Below are 19,610 nucleotides of genomic sequence, written 5' to 3' on the forward strand. Positions count from 1 at the left end.
ACAATTGAGCTTCATTACATTTCAACTAGATGAGGCCATCTCGTCCAGATGCTTTTCACTCAATAGTGGCTCAAAATTCCATTTCAATCAAGTTCGAAACAATAGCGAGACGTACTGGTTAGCACGTCATAAGCGGTAACTTGCCTTTGCTTCGCTTCCTGCTGGAGGAGGATCCGAGCGATCACCACCTCACTTGGTACTTGAAACTGAAAAAATATCTGAAACTGACAAATAAATCTGAAACAGAAAAAATATAAAACAAAGGAATGACCAAAGTGAAGGCAAATTATTTTCAACCCAAAAAAACATTTCCTACAATTATTCTTATTTTTCATCATGTTTTCAGTTTCAAGTTAAAAACCTTTGACCCCAGTCCTTACAACAACTCTCCAATCCACTATGAGCACAAATTCAGCTAAACATTAAATCCAGTGGATCTGACGCAAGCATCATCAAGCCACATATTTGGAGCGCCACTCAACAAATCATTTCCAGTCCATTTGCGCTTGAATACATGTGCGCTTGATCTCATTTCAAATCCTCAGTCAACAACTAAAGATGTTGAGTCAACAGCAAATAATACAATATTTCCTCTCCTCCCTTTATTTCCAGGTCATTGACTTTGTGTTGAACAAACAAACAGAAACATGCTCCGCATCACAGACGACGACATAGTGTGTGATTAACGCGAATAAAAAAAAAAAATTCAATAGTATTAAATGTGATTTATGGGTCCGGGCTTGTTTACTAATAAGCTTTACCCGTTCTCCCAGGAAGCCATTATGCTAATAGTCTGTGGAAATTGCAGGTAGCAATGTGCGCATGTGTGCATACATGATGATTATTAATCATGTCAAGAGGAAAAAAACAGGTCCATGTGAATGTGCATTCCTATCATTTGATATTTACTGTCCATTTAATTCCGAAAAGGTAAAGACTATCTTATTTATTGGCTTGTTATTTGGTCACTTTGGAATCCAAAAATGCTTTGACTTGCACGTGTGATGAGTTGAGATGCTTTTTTGAAAACACGCACATTCTCATCGGAGCATGCTGTCATTTGAATCGAATCGAAGCAGTTTCACTTTGACTACAGCTGACTGATGACTTGCACACAAAGCAAGCGCCAAGTCGGTTTTTTCTTTGTAATATTACCAAATATGGTCGAACATTTCTATTAGAACACAGAATTGCAATTGCTATTCCCGTAGACATGACATCAAATCATTGTTGATTCCCAAAGGACGGATTTCATTTGTGTATTTCACATCAGCCCTTTGTAAATGTGAAAAAGTTGCAAATGACGCTTGGAATGTCTTCCTGGAAGGCCACAATGGTGTTGTGACAAATCAGCGCTTAGTTGGCGCGCGGCTAACGACTTGTGCCAGGAGATTACATCGTCGGTCGGTCGGTCGGTCGGCCGCTAATGGCGAATCATAATACATCATGGAAGCTGTCAGGTGCCAAATGGAAGTACATCATGCAAGAACTTGTGGATTTCTTGGAGCCCCGCTTGAGAGAGAGACTAGCAGGTAGAAAACATTCTTTTGCCTGAAAACATGTCTATATTATTTATGAATATTATTTGTCAAAGGAGATCAATCCAGGGTGATGCATGACTTTGGGGGTCTCACCCTTGTCAGCCAGAGTTATGAAGTAAGATCCGCAAGCAACATATTACAGTGGGTGCAATTTCATCTACCAGCACAAAAAGACACAAGGCTTTCTTCTTTCTCCCCAAACCACATATTGGTGCTAGTAGTTGTTGTTTCTTGCTATTGCTGGAGGATGTAAAAATGCTATGAATTAATTTGGTTTTGTTGTGGCATGCACATTTCAATTTGAAGCAACGGATGATCCAGCGTTATGTTCAATAGCAATGATCATGTTTGATTTTGCAGGGGCAGCACAGTCGAGCAAAAATGAAGAAAGGGTTGTAATGGCTTGGCGTTATTTGGAATGTCTCCTCTTTTTCATGTTATGACCAGGATGAAATGAATTAAGGTCATGCGTCACACTTTTCTACTTGTATCAAAAAAGGAATACGTATACTTGGTCTTATTGAATTTGCTTGTGGTTGAATTCAATTGTGGCCAGACTGAAGACAATGAAAGATATAGTGGAGCAATTCCGTGGCTGTAATATTACTTGAATTTGTCACCCTGCAATGAAATCGCACTTACACCACCGTCCTGAGAAGTCGGATTCCACGGTGGCGGATTGTAACACTTCAAATTCTAACCCTAGTTTAAAAGCCTAGTTTGAAATTCCTTCCAGAGTGGAACCCGGTCCACTTCTGAGTTGAAGGCCAGATTAAATCATGAAAATGTGATTTCTCCAATCAATAAACTGAGACACAAAAATCTGACCAAAAAGCTTTCCTACATTTGAGGCACAAGTTGAGCAAAGAAAATGAAAAGGAGTTTGCTGTCAACACAATTCATTTAGGAGCCAGCCGCCTTGGTAATGAAACTCGGCAAAGTGCATTTTCTTCATTTGTTGCCTTGCTCGTTCATCTCTGGCCTTCCCGTCCTGCATGACTTGGCTTACTTTGTCCATGTGTCCCTTTGACTAACTGGCAAGCAACCAGTTTGGTCTCTTGGACATAAAAGCGACACGAAGGGACGTCCTGAAATCATGTGCTCCTTTCGATAGTATCGAATGACTTGGTGACAATAAAACAGACAGGTGCAGGTGCCATTGACAGCATACCTAGTTGAATGAGAGCAGTTGCACATGACAGGAAGATTCAGCTCATCTTAGCCTCATTAACACGCTTGCTGTCCATGTTTGAAAAGCTTGGAGCTGCTCCAGAGCACCAGTACAATTGGAAAATGGCTTAACCTCACACACCTACTGCAAGAATGCAGTCAGAAAAGACGACAAGGAATACAAATGGCCTGAAGAGCAATATCAAGTGAGTGAATGGTGTGACTAAAGATGTCAGGCATTGATTGATGCTTGAGCTCCAGCAGTCACTTGAAAGCTTTTAAAAACCACAGCCACGACATCACATTAGGACGAGGACACCACCAAAACCTGCTGCACTCTGCGGCTTTGACCATTTTACAGGCAAGCCACTTCTCTTGCTCTTGCTTTTGCTTTTGCTTTCTATCTTCTGCACAACAACAACAAAACACGTCAAATTTGGACAATGACATCTGGAAAAGGATTCCATCTCAATTGACTTGCATTTTTTTTTCCATTTCAGTCACATTACGTTGGTCAAATAAGATGATTGTGATCTTAGGAGCCGATTCAACAAACACACACACAGCTTATTGGAGACAATCTGTGTGAGCATCCGACACAAGAAAAAGTGTCGATTCCATTCCGATTGTCTTTGGGCTCATTTGGTCTGAACTTCAACACATGAATCTATTTGGTTTATGACACAGCAGAGGCCACGTGGTGGTCAGCAATTCCTGCCGCTTTCATTGGCCCTGGGTGAAATTGGAAGGGCAAACATTTGGAAAACAAATTGAAGCTTCAATCCAAGACCTGATTTATGCCGTTTTGGCGTGTTCACATGCGTCACTCGTCTTGGGTTCGGGTGCCAGAAAGGCTCCTCCTACTTGGCTTGGCCCCACCTTCCTTCCTTCCTTCCTTCCTCCCTTCCTTCCTTCGTGTGTGTGTATATAAAACGTTGCGTCGTCTCCATCATGCATTCACAAGCTGAGCGCCGAGGCAAACGTCTTGGTCAGCACTGATGGCTGCAGGTAAGTATCGCAAAGAAATTTCTACAACAATATTTATGTCAGCTATTTTTTGTCTGTATTGCTCTTTTCATTTATTTATCTTTAAGTCGAGTTGACATGACACATTAGTAATATAGAAGCATGCCGAATGTCAACATGAGCATAATGTTCCAATTAATTGAATTCAAATTCAGTCAAGGTATTCAGATTGATTGCAGTTTTTTGAACCATAGAAACAAATATTTAACATTTAAAAGGATCCATCCACACATCTTATGAGTTAGTGATTGTTTAAAAATGTAGATGGAGAGAAGAAGAGGAAGGTGAAGAGAGCAAGCCCACCTTAACAACCATTTGAATGTGACAGGAATCATATTAGCATTGAAAGAATGACTATTTACGTCATCCCCATTGTGTCACAGAGAAAAGACACACAAGCTTTGAATTTCATTTCCATGTATGCAATGTTTGAGAAAAAGGCAATGATTATCTTTTAATGGATCTGGAATCGATAAATCCCTCGCTCCAAACTATTGTCTTGTCAGACTGTTTAGCATTTTCTTCCTACTGATGAACTAACTACTAATGTATCCCTGTCAAGGATGACATGATAAATATAGACAAAGAACACATGAGCAAATTAAGAAAATATAGATTATTGGTTGTTAGTTTCCTGCTGACACTGCACTTTACATTCTGCGTATCTGTGCAATAAGATGACCTGATTGTTCTTGCATGCAAACTAAGTGGCGTCTAAAATTATTAAGTCCGTGTTTTACCCTCACTTCTTGCCTGCAGGCATGAACGTCATCATCTGTGTGGTCGTGTTGCTGGCTGCCGTGTCCAAGGTCTCGCTGAGTCTTCCCTCACAATCCCTTGTAAGTCACACACACTCAGCTCAGCATCAGTATTAAGACCTCCGGGCAGCTGTGATGCTTTTCCTTTGTGGTGCGGTCACATTATGTCTACAAAGGAAAGAGAGAGAGAGATTTCTTCTGGTGTTCTGGCTTCGGATCTTTTGGACTACGTCAGTCAAATGAGAATTTGGACACATCTCATTTCAGAGAGAAAGTTGCTCCCCAAAAAAAAGTTGCATTGGAATGGAAAGGCGCACACAAAGCACGTATAGTGGAGTCTGCGCCTCTCTTCCAGATAACAGCCGACAGATCTGACGGCAAGGCGGCGGCGGCGGCGGTGGCGTGGTACAACGGCACGCGCCAGCGCCGCTCTGCTGGAGCGCTTCCCCCCGTGGACCAGCAAGCCAACTACAACAAGCAAAGCCCACACGAAGACACGGAGGCTTTCGACATGCTCAGCCAGCTCCTGCTCAGACTCCTCTCCAGGAAAGGTGCGTGATGGCAAGCGCTTAGAATCCATGCCACAAGAGGGCGGCAAAGCACTACTTTCTTGGATTAGACAGGGCTTTGGCCTACTTGTGTATCCACTGCTTTCCATTTGTACCTCAACTAAACACGGACACATTTCATTCACACTGCAACTTTTGTTTCAAGGCGTGCGTACGTACCTTGAGATTTTTCTGTCTGCGTAACAAAGGCAACAGCATCGGACGGAAGTTGTGAAAGCCGTGTCAAGTTGACGCACGCTCTGTTGCTTGTCTTCTAGGCATGCTCCACCAAAGCAGATCCTCCATCGCCAGCAGAGCCAGCGGCCTCGCGGCTGAGCACAGGATAAAAGACCGAGATTACGAGGGCTGGATGGACTTTGGGAGGCGCAGTGCAGAGGCCTTGGAATATTCCTAAAGGCACGTCTCACTCTCTCTCTCTCTCTCTCGCTCTCTCTCTCTCTCCTTCCATCTGTGGCCAAATGTGACACGGGCATACCAAAATGATTCACACTATTGCATAAGATGAAGATTTGAAGTCAATGACAAGATCGTGGCAAAAGATGCTCCGAAGTTGGCTTACATTCGCTAATGGACATAATTCGCAATATTCGGTGTTTCGTTGTTATGTTTTACTTTATAGAAAAGTAATCGTAGCCCTGATTTGGGATGTGCTTTGGCTCATGATTATTTGGATATAATCTTGAGCATTCGATCACATTGGATATGGTTGTTTTGAGAAAAAAGAATTATAATAATGAAAAAAATAGCATCTATGCGTGTATAGCCTATAAAAAGACTCTTTTGCCATTGCCTATTTCCCAAATCACTGTCAGCCTTTGAAATGATTTTGGCCTAACTGTATATTGATTAGTGTAAATCAATAAATACTGCTGCAAATCTTGAAACACTTTTTTCAACACAACATAAAGCCCCACAGCTTTTTATGTATCTTAATCTATGATCATCTCATTAAAACAATTTGTGTCTTGTCTCTGGGTTCCTTCCAACTTTTTAACAGTAGAATATTACATTTGACTTGTCACAGCTCAAACTTTTATTGCCCTTGGCAATGGGGCAAAAAAACTTCAAATGGACTTAGTCACAGCACCGCGCATCTCTCTATTCTTTTTATTGTCTTGCTCGCTAGTTCACTTGGTCAACTGGCCGGTTTATTTTTACAAAAATCTGAACGTAATGTCCGATATAATATCTTGTAACAATCCAAATGTGAGTGTCAGCAACCTTATACAAAAGAAATGATACAATTACAATACATCTCTTGATTTATCTCTTTATTTATCGTGTCTTATTGGCACGATTGATACTTATTATTAACACTGTAGACGTACCTCTCTCCCCCCCCAACCATCCACACAGTGAGCCATTTGCAATAAGACATTATGTAATACACACCGAAGGAACCTTGCCCCAAAATGTACATAATATAGTGAACACGAAAGTCCATATGGACATCATTTCTAAGCTGCTAAAACAAAAGACTCATTCTAATTAGAGGTACATTTAGCCAAAAAGTGCCTGAAGAAATTGCTGAAGTGCTCGGATAGAATTAGCAATTTTCACTTGATCATATATTGACAAGGATAAGGTACAACCAGCTGTACATGTAACACGGGAAACAAAAATACACGTCGATCATCAAATAGAAATGTTGTGAAAAAAGACATTTTGGCACAATTGATTCAGGTAACATTAAAGGGTTCAGTGAGCATTTATATTTTCTATCTGAATTGGGACATTTGATTGCATAGCAGGAGCCATTCTCAAATGTCACAATGCTGCTATATTACAATGATTGATGAATGTGCCGGAGAAATGAAATTTTATTAAAGGAGATCATTCAAAAAAAAAAAAAATGGACGTAGGAATGGAAGGAATTGTTCACAACTTTAAGGCCAAAGAGCCAAGTCAAAAAAAGTTGACACATGTACAGAAGCAGTTGATTTGCCTGCCGACGACTAAATATAAAAGTCAATTCATGTGGAGACTTGAAATATTCTGATATGTGTTCTTTAAAATAAACACGGTGCTCGCACTTTACCAAACACGCACACACATTCAACAAAATCTAGTACCCCAGACAATATCTAAAGAAACCTTTTGAAATTCTTATAAACATAATTCTTTATATTTATAGTAAAAAAAAAAAAAAAAAATGCACGTGTGCGTGTGACCGGTATACGTCACTGCCATGCCTCTGCTACAAACGACTTATCTTTGGTTGCTAAAATACTAATATAGCAAGAAACGAACACTTGTTATGTAGCATAGGTGAAGTGTGGAAACATGGTCACCAAAGCAACACATGTCCAAATGGCCGAGCGACTACTTGCCGGCAATTTGGCGACAGGCATCAGTGGAAACGTCCCATGGCCTCGGCAGCCTTCACTCGGACCACGGGGTCGGGATCTTGGAGCAGCATCACGAGGCCTGCGAGCGCACACACACACACGCACAAAGTCGAGCCTCGGCACATTCAATTGAAAAGAGGCATGTGAAAGCTGCCTCACCTTGAGTGATGGTACCCATGTTGAGGTGAGCGTAATGCTCCTCTGGAAGGTTCCCCAGTAGAAACCCTGATAAACACATCAAAAGATGATAAAGGCTTCATTTCAGGAAAGTGAGTCAACTGCTGCAGCCGTACCGATGAACATTGCAGCTCCTGCTCGGACTTCCGACCAATTGCTCTTGAAGAACTGGAGAACGGAGATGTGGTAGAAATTCAGCATGCCTGGAAAGTCTTGGATCTACAAAAATACCAAACATAGTCTCATGATGGGATGGATATTTTCACATGTAAGCAATGCTCCCCAAACAAAATCTATTCCTCAAGATCTTGTGTGTCTGCCTCACCAGATACTTGGTGAGATCATTGATGAACTCGCCATAGTGCAAGCTCTTGTCCTCATGGAGGTGGTTCTGAAACATGGCCGTGATCTGCTCCGAGCCCACCATGGGCGCGCACACACGCATGGCATACTTGCATGCCTGGAAACCAAAACACATTTGTAGGACAAATTGTTCCGCCTTGCCGAGCGACAGCTTCTCGCGAAGGCTTGCGGACCTTGACCACATGTGCGTTTGGGTCAACCAGGTGTAAAAGCAGGCTGACCAGAACGTTGTGGATCTGGTCCTTGAATATTGGCTCCCCGGAGCCAAATTTGGACAGTTTCCCCATGAGGTGAATGGAAGCGCAGCGAATGTCATCATTGTCCTGGATGGCCGCAAATATTAGACAACTCACAATACCATCAGATAGACAAAGAAGACTCAACTCACGCTCTCTAAAAACGGTTTGATCTTCATGAAAATATAAACCACGAGTAGGTGGACATTCTTCTTGTCCAGGTAGAGCAGAACTTTGGACAGACCCGACATTGCCTCCAGAATAATCAGCTTGCCTACGCAAAAGATCGCACGGCAGCAAAATCAAAAACGAGACAAACTGCGGTTCAGAAGACCAAGATTAGAAGAGAGACGAGTCAAGCGGCCATCCTGAGAGGTTGTGCCACGTAGCAATTACCTGGGTCATCTTTCTCCTCCATGCCTGAACTCATGGCTGCCAGCAGTTCTTTGGCATATTTGTTCACCTGCAGAGAAGAACGTGCCGATGAGTGAACTTAGTTGGAGCAGCGTCGGTTTGCCGGACGGCGTTACCTTTTCGGGGGATCCGACAGCTATATTGCCCAGACCTCGCACGGCCAACATGCGGACGGTGCAGCAAGGATCCGCTATCCTTTCCATCATGTTATTCATTAAGACGTCGATAAACATCAATTCCGTAGCCACGTGATGGTTCAAGAGCTGGCAAGAGAGCGAACCATTTGCTTCACAAGACAACTTGGTGGAAAATGTGCAAGCTATCTATCACCTCAGAGAAGAAAGCCGTGACGGTGATCCGCTGACACTCGTAAATGTTGTTCAAGGAAGGGCATAAACACTCAACGATGGCGGGTAACCTGGGACCGGCATGTTTCGCCATCGCCCTGTTGACAACGGAAATATATTTTTATTGAGCGCTCTTGGGCAGAGGTTGTTTATGACGTGTGCTAAATAAAGCTGCCTTGCAAAAGTGCAAACCTGTCTCCCGCTAAAAATGCATGGCGCAAAAAAACGCATCATTTAAGGACGGGAAAGAATTATACGAGCAATTCTATTCCCGACAGGAAATGTGATATCACACAGTGGCAAACATGGGCCTTTTTTTTTTTGAACATGTTGCAAGCACCAATTTCAAAAGAATATTTGACCCCCAAAAAATCCATTTCAACCGTAAATTTCATGTATTTTGTCCGAAAATAGCGCTAAAACATACAATGTGTGTTTACCTTGCTAGTAGCGTTACTCCAGTTATATGTGCATTCTGTTCCTTGATTGCGTCCCAAGCTTTCTCCTCATCTAGTCTTTTCAACACCTCATCCAACTGAGCTCTCGCTAGCAAGATTCTCAGCGCATCAGCCGCAACTCTGGACACACCAAAAAGGCAAAACTATGAGTCAGATAGGCGACAAAGACGCGGCGGGCACCAAATATGCTAACCCTGCAACGTGGATGGCGGCGCTGCGTTTGGTGGCGTTGTCCTTTGGCGCAGAGACGCCCACGCTCGACGCCAGTCGGACAAGGAGACAGGAGAAGAGCTGAGAAAACTTGCTTAGCGCCGGCTCCTGGCTCTGGCCATTTAATAACAATTCCTTCAGACCGCATGTCATCTGAAGAAAAAAGAAAAGTCATATCCATTCATATTTGAAACGCACGATGCAAGGTGTTTGTCACTTACAGCTAGTGGCTTGTTAGTAGCCACCTTAGTTGTTCCTCCTCTGATCATCGACTCTTTCTTGTCCACATAGGGCGCCATGACGGCAAGTTTCTCCATCACTATCTCTATGATTTGATGGGCCACTATGGGGTCTGCTCCCAAAGCCATCCACATCTCGCTGGTCCAGCTGAAAAGACAGGAACTACGAGTAGAACAACGCACTGACAGCGACAATGTGAGGGCTTGCCAGTTGGAGTGGACTACCTGTCATATGGTAGTGGTTGGTTAGCCAGTGTATTAAGAACGGTCTGGAGATGTTGGGAGGCCATGATTAGCACCGTCTGCCCAACTGCCACTCTCACCTAAACGCATGTGCACATCATCATCATCATCGTCGTCGTGCATAGCATGCGATATAAGGTAAGAAATGGCCTCGGCCTACCTGCTCCTCAGTGATGCTTTGCAGTCGCACATGAAGCATCTCCAGCATCTCTGGTACCTGGGCACGAAGAAAACTTCATGAGAATTTCCAATCAACTGCCTGCAAGCGTGAGACGAGCTACCATCTCTTGTAGTCCCCCTCCTCTGTTCTTCAACAACGTGTTGAGGATGACAGATGAAGCTCTGCAACAGTTTGTTTGACTGTCAACCAGGCCCTCGAACAACATGAACACCAACGTGGTCATCTGCTGCTGAGGCAGACGCTTACTCATCACCTGACGAAAACATGGCGCATGATGAGTATGACAACATTGCTGCTGCTAAGTGCTGAAACGGACGGCGTACCTTGGTGAGCTCAAAACATGTCTTGTAGAGAACCGAATGGTCCGGGTTCTCTAGTTGACTTTTAAGGGGCAATAGCCCTTCCACAGCGCCGTCTTTATAGTCAAGAGCAAAACCTGAATTCAGAAAATGAAATGAAATGAACAATCATATGATTACATCCTAATATAGACCATATAAATAAAAGGGACTTTTCACCTTCATAGCGTAGTTGGATATAAAGCAGTAAGTATACACAATCGATAGCCGTAGCGCGCACAACGAGCTGAGGGTCGGAGCAGCGTGGAGACAGTCGACCCAGCAGAGCTCCCAGGTTGTGGAAGGACATCATGTTCTTGACGAGCGAGCGACAAAAGTTACGTCATGCAAAAACAGGAATGTGGTGAAATAAAGCCTGCTCACCTTTACTGTCATGTTGTCCAGGTAGTGATTCAGCAGGTGAGCAGTGGCCGAGATGGCTCGCTCTCTCTCGTGGTCCAGTGTCGAGGTCAGCCCGCATTCCACGTGCTGCGGAGAACATAACATGACGACGTTAAGAGCTTCAAGAGAAACAGAGGGTAAGGCAAACCTCACAGCATCCAGCACAACTCTTTTGAAATTGGAAAGACTAATGATCACTAAATTGTCTGGGTGACCCAAAACTTTTCAACGCAGTCCATTCCCCATTTACAAGTGGCAAGATGTTCTATTTCTTTCTAAAAAAATGAATGTCTCACAAAATTGCGGCCATGTTACATGTTGGAAACCATCTTGTTCATAGAAATGGATGGATATCCATCATTTATTCCGAGCTCAGGAAATCAATAAATCGTGTTTACGAATATTGGCTATGGTACAAAGTAGAGGGAGAAGGAAAGTCCTACCTTAAAGACACTCTGTAAAGCATCGGGCGTGGGCTCCTTGCCCAGCACACTGCTTAATAACTCGTGCAGTGAAGACAGTGTGTCTTTGTACAAGGCCTGCAGACATGACATGTTGACAAAAATGCTGGTTTTGTTTCGGGGCTGACAACTTCACCTTTCTCTGTTTGGGGTCTAGGACTTCTTCGTCTTTTGTCATTTTTTCCGGAGTGTGCGTCTCGGGCGGAAGGGAGAACACGCTGCTCACGCACACCTTCAGCAAGTCAAAAGTCTCATTCTCGCTTAGCGCCGGGTCCAGAGGTCTGAAACGCTAAAAGGTCAAAGGAAAGACACTCTGTGGAATGACAAAGCAGTCAACTCAATCTCACACGGCTATGTTTCTTTCAACAAAGCATGTTTTTTATTTGGACTGTAAATGTCAATCGCTAGTCTACTTGGACAAACATTGGAGGATACATTAGGTGGGCACACGTTCTCATCACCAGGTGGCGCACTGAAGTCCGAAGGCCATCGGCAGGTTCCGCCTTAATAAAATCCTGTCCGAGGCAACAAATCAAGCAATCAAATAGTGAAGGTACTCTTCTACTTTGTTGTTGAGCACCATTAGCCCAAACTTATGACTCAGAATGAAAAGTTTGCATCCGTCCGTCCATCCATTCATCGTTAAGTGTTGCTCACTGACCTGGATAAGAGCGATGAGTTCTTGTTTACGAGAGAAGACGTAGCCTTGTTTCTTGACGCACGCACTGATAGCTTTGGCAACCAGGCCAACACTCTGGATCAAACTTAGTTTCATTGTCAGATCCTAACAATTTCAGGTACACAAAACGGAGAGAAAAATGTGAGGGGACACAAATTTACAGAATGAATTGCGAAGACTGAAACGCGGATGCCGCCACCACCGCCGCCGCCGCCAGAAGCATCATTTACAAACAGCAAAGCCAAAGTCAATTCTTAGAATCAAAAGCAAGCTCAACGATCTCAACATTAGGATTGATTTGTCATTGTTGTAGATTAAGAGATGATACATGGGCCCTATTGTGGTAGACAGGCGCAAACATGGCCGCACTTTTGCGCTTGCAACCAAAATAGGGCCCCAAATCAGTGTTGATTAGACCAGGTTAGTTAGCCAGCCAGCCCTCCCTGCTCCAGAAAGTTTGTTAGGAGTGAAAAAGAACATGAAAAGCCGCTTGCTCGCCATTCAGGGAGCTGAATTGCAATTTTAGAAATTGAATGAGAAAGCTACGACAGCAAAAGTGCTCTTGTTCATCAACAGTGATCCATGAAGGAAACGGATTGTTTTGTGAGCAACTGAGAAAAGCTTGAAGCATTTTAGCAACCCCCAAAAAAATGCTCCCATCATAGTGTCAATCCCGCTGACAAAATGAGACAAATGTGTTAAAAAGTTGCATCTGCCTTGAAGCTTTCAAAGTCAGCATTGTCATTGCAAATGGGTGCGCACCAGAAAAGGGAAAAAGACCAGCAGCAAAAAATAAGAAAGGTCACTTTGGAAATTGTCCCTCTAGCCCTGTGCTGATGATGGATACCTTGGTCTCTACTTTAATTCCCAGAACCTGTATGAAATAGAGGTAGGTCATATAGTCACAAGCCCAAATAGCAATCCCCAAAAATAAAAACTAGATTGGAAAGATTTTGCTGTTATCTTAGAACAAAAGATTTTTTTCTCTTTTTTTTTTAGTTTTACGAAAGCGTCAATGCATGTGTGGCGACACTGACACTTCAAAAACGGAAACCTTTGCGGATAAAGACAAAGTTAGAATTTTGCAGCACAGTGTTGGTATGACCTTGGTGTTGAAGTGTTTACTGATGCAGCCAAGGATATCTTGATCAATGCGATTGAGGATCTTCTCCGGAGGAGCGTGCACAGCCACTTGACCATAACACAAGATTAAAGTGCTTTTGACTTTCTCCAGTTCGACATCATTACGGTCCTGAAGACAGAAATTGAAAATTCACCTGATGACTTTATCATTTCAATTGAAATGAATAGAAAAGTTCTTTTTACTTTGAGAAGATTGAAGATACTTGGGGATTTCTTGAAGGCATCAGACTTTCCAAACTCATCAAGCTTGGCCAGAGTTCCCTCTAAATGGCTGTTGGCGCACAATCCAATGGCCAGAGCCACACCCTGACCAAACAACAAAGCAAATTAATTTATTCAGATCCAAATGAGGTCCAGAACTTTATGTTATTCTTTCCTGCTCATAGACTACAAAAGATGCATTCATTCAAAAAGAATATTTTTTTTCCTCAGTGGCAGTCCTTTGATTATAAATGTGATTTTCAGAAGTCAATTCACTGCAAGATTGATTGAAAACATCTCATGAGAATAGAATACTTGAGTTGATGGTACCTGTCTTTCAAGCGCATCGTTGTGTCGTGCAGTGAGGAGGATTTCTTGCAATTGTTTTTTAACAAAGTCCTTATTAAAAGAATGCTGGAGGGTGACTCCGATACACTGATACAGGAAACTCTGTCAAGAAAAAGATCACTTGATGTTGCAACCGTTTCAAAGCGTTGGTCGGCACGTACCTTCTCCTCCAAAGCGTTGTTATAGGTGGAAAGATAAGTCGTTGCTTCTGTTGCAAAGTGGCATAGCCACTTGTCATCGTCAACAGCCACCAAAGTCTTAGACAGGAACTGGAAAAGCGTTTCAGTCAAACTTAGGTTTGTTACAACAATATTGACAAAGGATCATCATGGCGGCCATGTACAAAACATTTTTGACAATTTAGATTGGTCAATAATTTGTCAAATGGGGACTAACCAATAAAATGAAGTCAACCGTATTTTGATGGAAGCCGAAAATACACCTACATTAGTTCAAATGGGAACAACAGAGTCGAGGAAACACCCGAATGTTGTTGATTTCTCGTGTTCAACTTGCTGTAGTGTACATAATGTCACAAAAATAATTTTAAAAAAACTCACCTTCAACAGACTTTCATCCCAACTTATCTTGTCAAAGCTCTCTGCAGTGGACTCTGAAAAGCAAACAGCAAAGAAGACAGAAATTTAAATAATGCAAACAATTAAAAAAAAAAACAAAAAAAAACCACACATTCTTCATCTCTGAACAAACAAAATGATTTTCATGGAGCGAGCTCAATTTGTACTCTCAGCAAACATGTTACCACCTTCCAGTACTGTCAGGAGAGGAGGGATCTCTTGGTCCCAAACAGCTTCTAGGTTGCGGTGAATATTCACAGAGAGGATCTGGAGCAGGGAGAGTGATGGAGCTCCATGACCTCTGCTATTGAATGGAAAAGCTGCATTCACCTGGAAGCAGCACAACATTTTTACAACAATTTAAGATGAAAGAATTAAAAGCAAGAATGTTAGCTTTTTCATTTTTCATGAGGGCTTGTACTTACTAGCAGTTTGACCATCAGTGCTTGAGGAGAAGGAAGATTGACTACAGGGGAGAAGAAAAAAAAGATTTCACCAGCTATTAAGTACATCAAAATTGCATATACAGATATTTAATAGAAGATTACTAGGATACGCCAAAAATTGTGGCACCTACCCTCCTGTGAAAAGTCGATATTGAAGCTCGCTTCCTTGTTGTCTTTTTTTTTATTGCCGAGTACAATCAAACTCTTACACAGTGGAGTGGTGGCGTTGCTGTACTGGGGTGGGCTCATGTAATAGAGCAGCTTGGGCCAAAGCACCTACAAACAACAAAGTCAATCAAATCAGCAATCAAATCTCAACATCAGACGGACGGACGGACGGAGCGGAGACACTTGTACATCAGCCAGACGTCCGACAGTTGTTGTCAGCAGATGAAGAGTGCTGTCGCACATGGTCCTCAGCGACTCGTTGGTTACCTCTTCTGGGTCTGCTGCGGCTTTCTGTCCATGCGACAAGAACACAAGCGTTGGCTTTTCGTGACATGATGAATCAAACATTCAAGATGGAGTCTCCTTCAAAAGTATTGGAGCGGCAGCCTTTTTTGTTGTTATATACTGAGGTTGGCTTTCAGCTCAAAAGATAAATAGCAAATCCAATTTTAAAATTCTAGCTTTTATTTCATGGTATTGACATAAACTGTGTTCAAATGTTTCAAGGCAAAGCACTTGTACCTGATATGTGTCCGGTAATGCACAGTGTTGAACTAAGAATCGCACTAGTAACTCTCCTCCATCCAACTCCAGGTAACCATGATGGGCCATGGCACTGATAACCTGGACCACGCGCTTCTTAACCTAAGTGGAGAGACACACTTGACGCTTGTCTGACAAATTGACTTTATCAATGCATATACACACACACACACACGTGTTCGCACCTTGTTACTGTGGTCAGCCATTGGTTGCCTGATGCTGGCTAGAATAAGAAGCTTCTTACTCTCCATCATGGACGCTGAAACACATATGCAATAGCGTCACATTTCTAAACGCAGAAAATGTTCAGGTCATACATGCGAATGTTGAATAAATACACACACACTCACTGCTCGAGTTGATGAGGTGACGCAAGACAGCCAGGGAGCCAAGCCGACTGCGTTCATTGCTGTTCTCCAGCCTCTGAAGAACAAACATGACCAGTCGATCTGGGAAGGCCTTGGCTAAAGAGAGAGAGATTCAACCATCAAATTCCATAATCAAATTAGCTTAGATGAAAAAAGTGTGGCCTCACAAATAATACCATTATCCTCAACACTGGTTGGCTGACATATGTATGTATATAATGGATTGGACTCACGTTACTGTTCTTGTGACTCCATAGAAATACGACACAATATCTATATATCAAGCCAAAAACTTTCCGCTACCTAACAGACTGAAGCAACGAAGAACCTCATTGTGGTTCTTGACCGTCGGCGGGTTACTGTAATCGACAGAGGTGGACACCTGAGGGGAGGAAAAAAAAAACAAAACATGATCATCTTGCAAAAGTCTACTCATGGGACATTAAAGTCGCATTGCAGTTCAAAAGACACAAAACGTTCTATGTTTGACTTGCTCTCCTGTTGTGAGTGCAATGAAATGATAGTGTGGGTCCATAAAAGATCATATACAGTCAAATTAAACTTGAATTGGCAAAGTCAGTGAGGTGAACCTTTTATTTCCCCTAAGCACTAGAAGGCTTTTGTGAACAATGTACCTACCTGCTGATGCAGCGCAAAGAGGAGACTGTCCAGTTGAGTCTCCAGCACTCTGCTTCCCATGTTAACAGAAGCATCGAGAACATGGCAAAGACTCTATCAAACACACAACATGGAGGGAGGCCTTACAAATAGAATGATCATCCACATCAATTGTTATGTTAGGGTCGATAGTTCTACGCGACATAATGCAAAAGAATGAAGATGCTTGGTAATAAAAAGTCTAAGCCTTGTTGTAAAATGTGAAGTGAGGCAAGTTGCTCACCTTACTAATGATGTAGTGCTCGTTGGTTTTCTTATACAAGGACAGAATGGCGGGGATGAGCTTGGGAATGTGTTCCTCCAGTTTATCGCTAGCCATCAGATGGCACATTGAGCCCACTGCCTCAGCCACCGTTAGCCTCAACTGATGGACACACACATACACAAGAAACGGATGTTTTTGGAATATGGAAGATGAGGAACGCTTTCCTACCTTTGATTCTCTGCTTTGTAACCAGTTATTGAACAGGATGTCAAAGGCAGCACAGATTTCACTGGAGAAGGTGTCCTGCCTGACCGTGGGATCCGGAGCCTTGTCCAGATTGGCAAGGTACTCGGAGATACTGTCGCTGAAATGGCACAGAGCTGAAGGAAAGCCGATTAGAGCAGGGTTCGGTTGAAAGATGCAACTTTTGCTTGCTTGAAAAGAAATTCTTTTGACCAATTTGCATACCTGAGGAGAAGACCCACTTCATGTTGTCTTGTTTGGTCAGGCTCAACATAGGCAACATGGTGCCGAGAATGGCGTTTAGGAAAGGCACCATCCCATAAACTACAGAAAGGTGTGGAGAAAAACAAATACGGTTTAATTTCAATGAGGGATACTATTGACGTAGTATATCTCGCCAACATTTGCAACCCTGAACAAACATGCTTTACGTTCTTTGTTCTGCTCAAGGTTTTATTCAAAACATGATTGATCATTTGCGAAAAATGACTTGGTTTCCTACCATTGGAATCAGAGAGGTTGGCTAAGGTCTGGACCACAAAAAAGTGAGGCAAGATTCCAGGTTGAAACTTGCTCAGTATCTCCTCCATGGTGTCATTGATGTGTTTGTTGCCGACAGCGACCAGGATGTTACTGGCTGCCTGCTGCCAGTCGGGAACAACTTCCTTTGGGAAACACAAACAAACACAATTGACGATTCACTTCAAAAAAAAAAAAAAAAAAAAAAACCGTCACCGTATTGGCCACCTTTGATCGTGTCATCTCATCTGAGGCCAAGGAGATGATGCTCTTGATTCTGGGGTAAGAGATGGCGTCTATTCGACTGCTGACAATCAGCTCAATTGTTTGAAGAATCACAACTCTGTGACTCACCACCAACTGGTAAGACAGAAAACACCGCACGATTGCTGTCCCTCCAAATATGATACACATGTCAGTCAGGTCAACATGGCTCCAAAACCAAAGCTGTTTCGGCCGCGCACATTCAATTCCCGAGTTCTTTCACCGCCGATAGTGGATGAATGCACGTCCGTGACATTGACGCTAATAGAATCACATGAAGCACAATCCATATCATTGTGCTAGAAAAAAAAGAAAAAGGAACATGCAAAATAAAATGAAGCTATTACTGTACTATACCATTTCTTTTATTGCATTTTTTGTGAGCGTTCACAGATTACAGAAAGACAATATTTACGCCACAGATCAGCTGATAAGCATGTGATTGGGGCCACTTTCTGATCATGTGATTGGATCGGGACATCCTCACTTTTTCTCTGCACGTGCCAACTGAAATATTCGAATTGTCTCCGTTTGTTTAGTCCGTGGGGGTTTGCATCGCTTCGATAAAAGACAATTCAAAACATATGGCAATTGCATGAGGCGCAATGACGATTCTATTTGAAAAGGGAACGATTGGACTCGATTCAGCGGGATTGCGATTTGATTCAAAACGTCTGCGTATAAACTTGGCTAATGGTTTGGAAATGGTTTTGTAATCATGAGGATTCAGTGTGGCGTTACCTTGGGGTGTTTTAGCAGGTAGTCCTGACACATGGCAAGCACTCTGTCAGGCTGTTCATTTCCCAGAGTCAGCATTGACTTCCTCACCTGAGCCTGGACCTCAAAGTCTTTATCATTGGCCGCGTCGAGCAGAGCCAGGGTCACCTCTGGAGTCAAATGCAAAGCTTATCACAACATTAGAAAGGCTTACAAGTGCATTAGGCAGAGCTGCAGAGACATATTGCAGTCTGAAAGAAAATGTACAATGAAGAAAGCTAATTAATCTCATTCAGTGAGAAAAAAACTCACGTTCCACATCTGTCTCGCCCATGGTGGACAGAGGGCTGGTTTCCTGGGCTCAATGCGACCTGCACAGTGTAGTACACATCAATTGCAATTTCACGATATCCTTCCCTACCAGCGTTATGTATGACGAAGCGGGTTTGCAACTATATATCAAAATCCGACACAATCTACAAAATTCAAAAGCGTTTGTTTTCACACGTAACGTAAAAAAATACAAATTAAAATAACACCTCCTCCTATTAGCTTTAGCTGCCGCTACGGAAGAGCCGCAAACGTCCTTAAGACAACAACAGAGTAAAACGCGGAGCCTGTTTAATAGCTTTACTTACCAATTCTGAAGAAAAAAATCTTGTCCTTCTCCAAGTTTGACAGGAAGCGTTGCGTGTTTGTGTGTTTAAGTGTAAACACGTCCGATCATGTGCTTCTGGTCAGCAGGAACTAATCAGCCGTGTGACGTCACAGCCACGCCCACAAGTGCCAATTTTTTGCATAGCGCCGCCCTACCGTAGGAGTAGGCGTACTGCATCTGACTTGCAACTATTTTCCTATTCAATTTCTTCCAATTGGGCCTAGTGACTCATTTAATGTGCCTTATTAGTCTTCTATGGTCTCAGGTTTGAAAGCTAAATGTTGTGTTGTTGCTCTCATACTTTTGGACGCTATAGAAGGGTGAGAAAAAGTTGCTCTACATAGCCAAGGCTATATAATAATAGAATAGTC

General features: G+C 42.8%; 2 protein-coding genes across 4 annotated transcripts; one reads left to right on the forward strand and one right to left on the reverse strand.

The window, feature by feature from the left end:
- The first annotated feature begins 3,476 nt into the window (after nt 1–3,476).
- Nucleotides 3,477–6,034, forward strand: LOC125974709 (cholecystokinin). Its single transcript, XM_049729483.2, has 4 exons — nt 3,477–3,719; nt 4,497–4,576; nt 4,851–5,046; nt 5,322–6,034. Exons 1-4 carry the CDS (start codon nt 3,710–3,712, stop codon nt 5,456–5,458), a joined length of 423 nt encoding a protein of 140 aa, XP_049585440.1. The 5' UTR covers nt 3,477–3,709; the 3' UTR covers nt 5,459–6,034.
- Nucleotides 6,035–6,320: 286 nt separating this feature from the next.
- Nucleotides 6,321–19,373, reverse strand: mroh1 (maestro heat-like repeat family member 1). 3 transcript variants are annotated; one of them, XM_049729293.2, is made up of 45 exons: nt 19,220–19,373; nt 18,894–18,952; nt 18,606–18,751; nt 17,829–17,960; nt 17,584–17,746; nt 17,307–17,405; nt 17,067–17,218; nt 16,857–16,997; nt 16,595–16,687; nt 16,259–16,337; nt 15,938–16,051; nt 15,773–15,846; nt 15,567–15,689; nt 15,234–15,335; nt 15,008–15,152; nt 14,856–14,896; nt 14,619–14,760; nt 14,413–14,465; nt 14,014–14,121; nt 13,835–13,954; nt 13,487–13,609; nt 13,266–13,412; nt 13,008–13,034; nt 12,143–12,265; nt 11,917–11,996; nt 11,618–11,762; nt 11,464–11,559; nt 11,003–11,107; nt 10,799–10,934; nt 10,604–10,716; nt 10,381–10,533; nt 10,260–10,316; nt 10,082–10,179; nt 9,839–10,004; nt 9,601–9,770; nt 9,390–9,527; nt 8,933–9,047; nt 8,719–8,865; nt 8,585–8,651; nt 8,341–8,462; nt 8,126–8,275; nt 7,915–8,049; nt 7,706–7,808; nt 7,572–7,637; nt 6,321–7,491 (listed from the first exon to the last, which is right to left on the reverse strand). In XM_049729293.2, exons 2-45 carry the CDS (start codon nt 18,913–18,915, stop codon nt 7,415–7,417), a joined length of 4,908 nt encoding a protein of 1,635 aa, XP_049585250.1. In that variant the 5' UTR covers nt 18,916–18,952; nt 19,220–19,373; the 3' UTR covers nt 6,321–7,414. The 3 variants fall into 3 exon arrangements, with proteins under 3 accessions (XP_049585250.1, XP_049585249.1, XP_049585251.1); XM_049729292.2 differs by having other exon boundaries at nt 15,932–16,051; XM_049729294.2 differs by lacking the exon at nt 13,008–13,034 and having other exon boundaries at nt 15,932–16,051.
- Between the last annotated feature and the right edge of the window lie 237 nt (nt 19,374–19,610).

The sequence above is a fragment of the Syngnathus scovelli genome, chromosome 9, assembly GCF_024217435.2.
Source record: "Syngnathus scovelli strain Florida chromosome 9, RoL_Ssco_1.2, whole genome shotgun sequence".
Taxonomy (NCBI): Eukaryota; Metazoa; Chordata; class Actinopteri; order Syngnathiformes; family Syngnathidae; genus Syngnathus; species Syngnathus scovelli.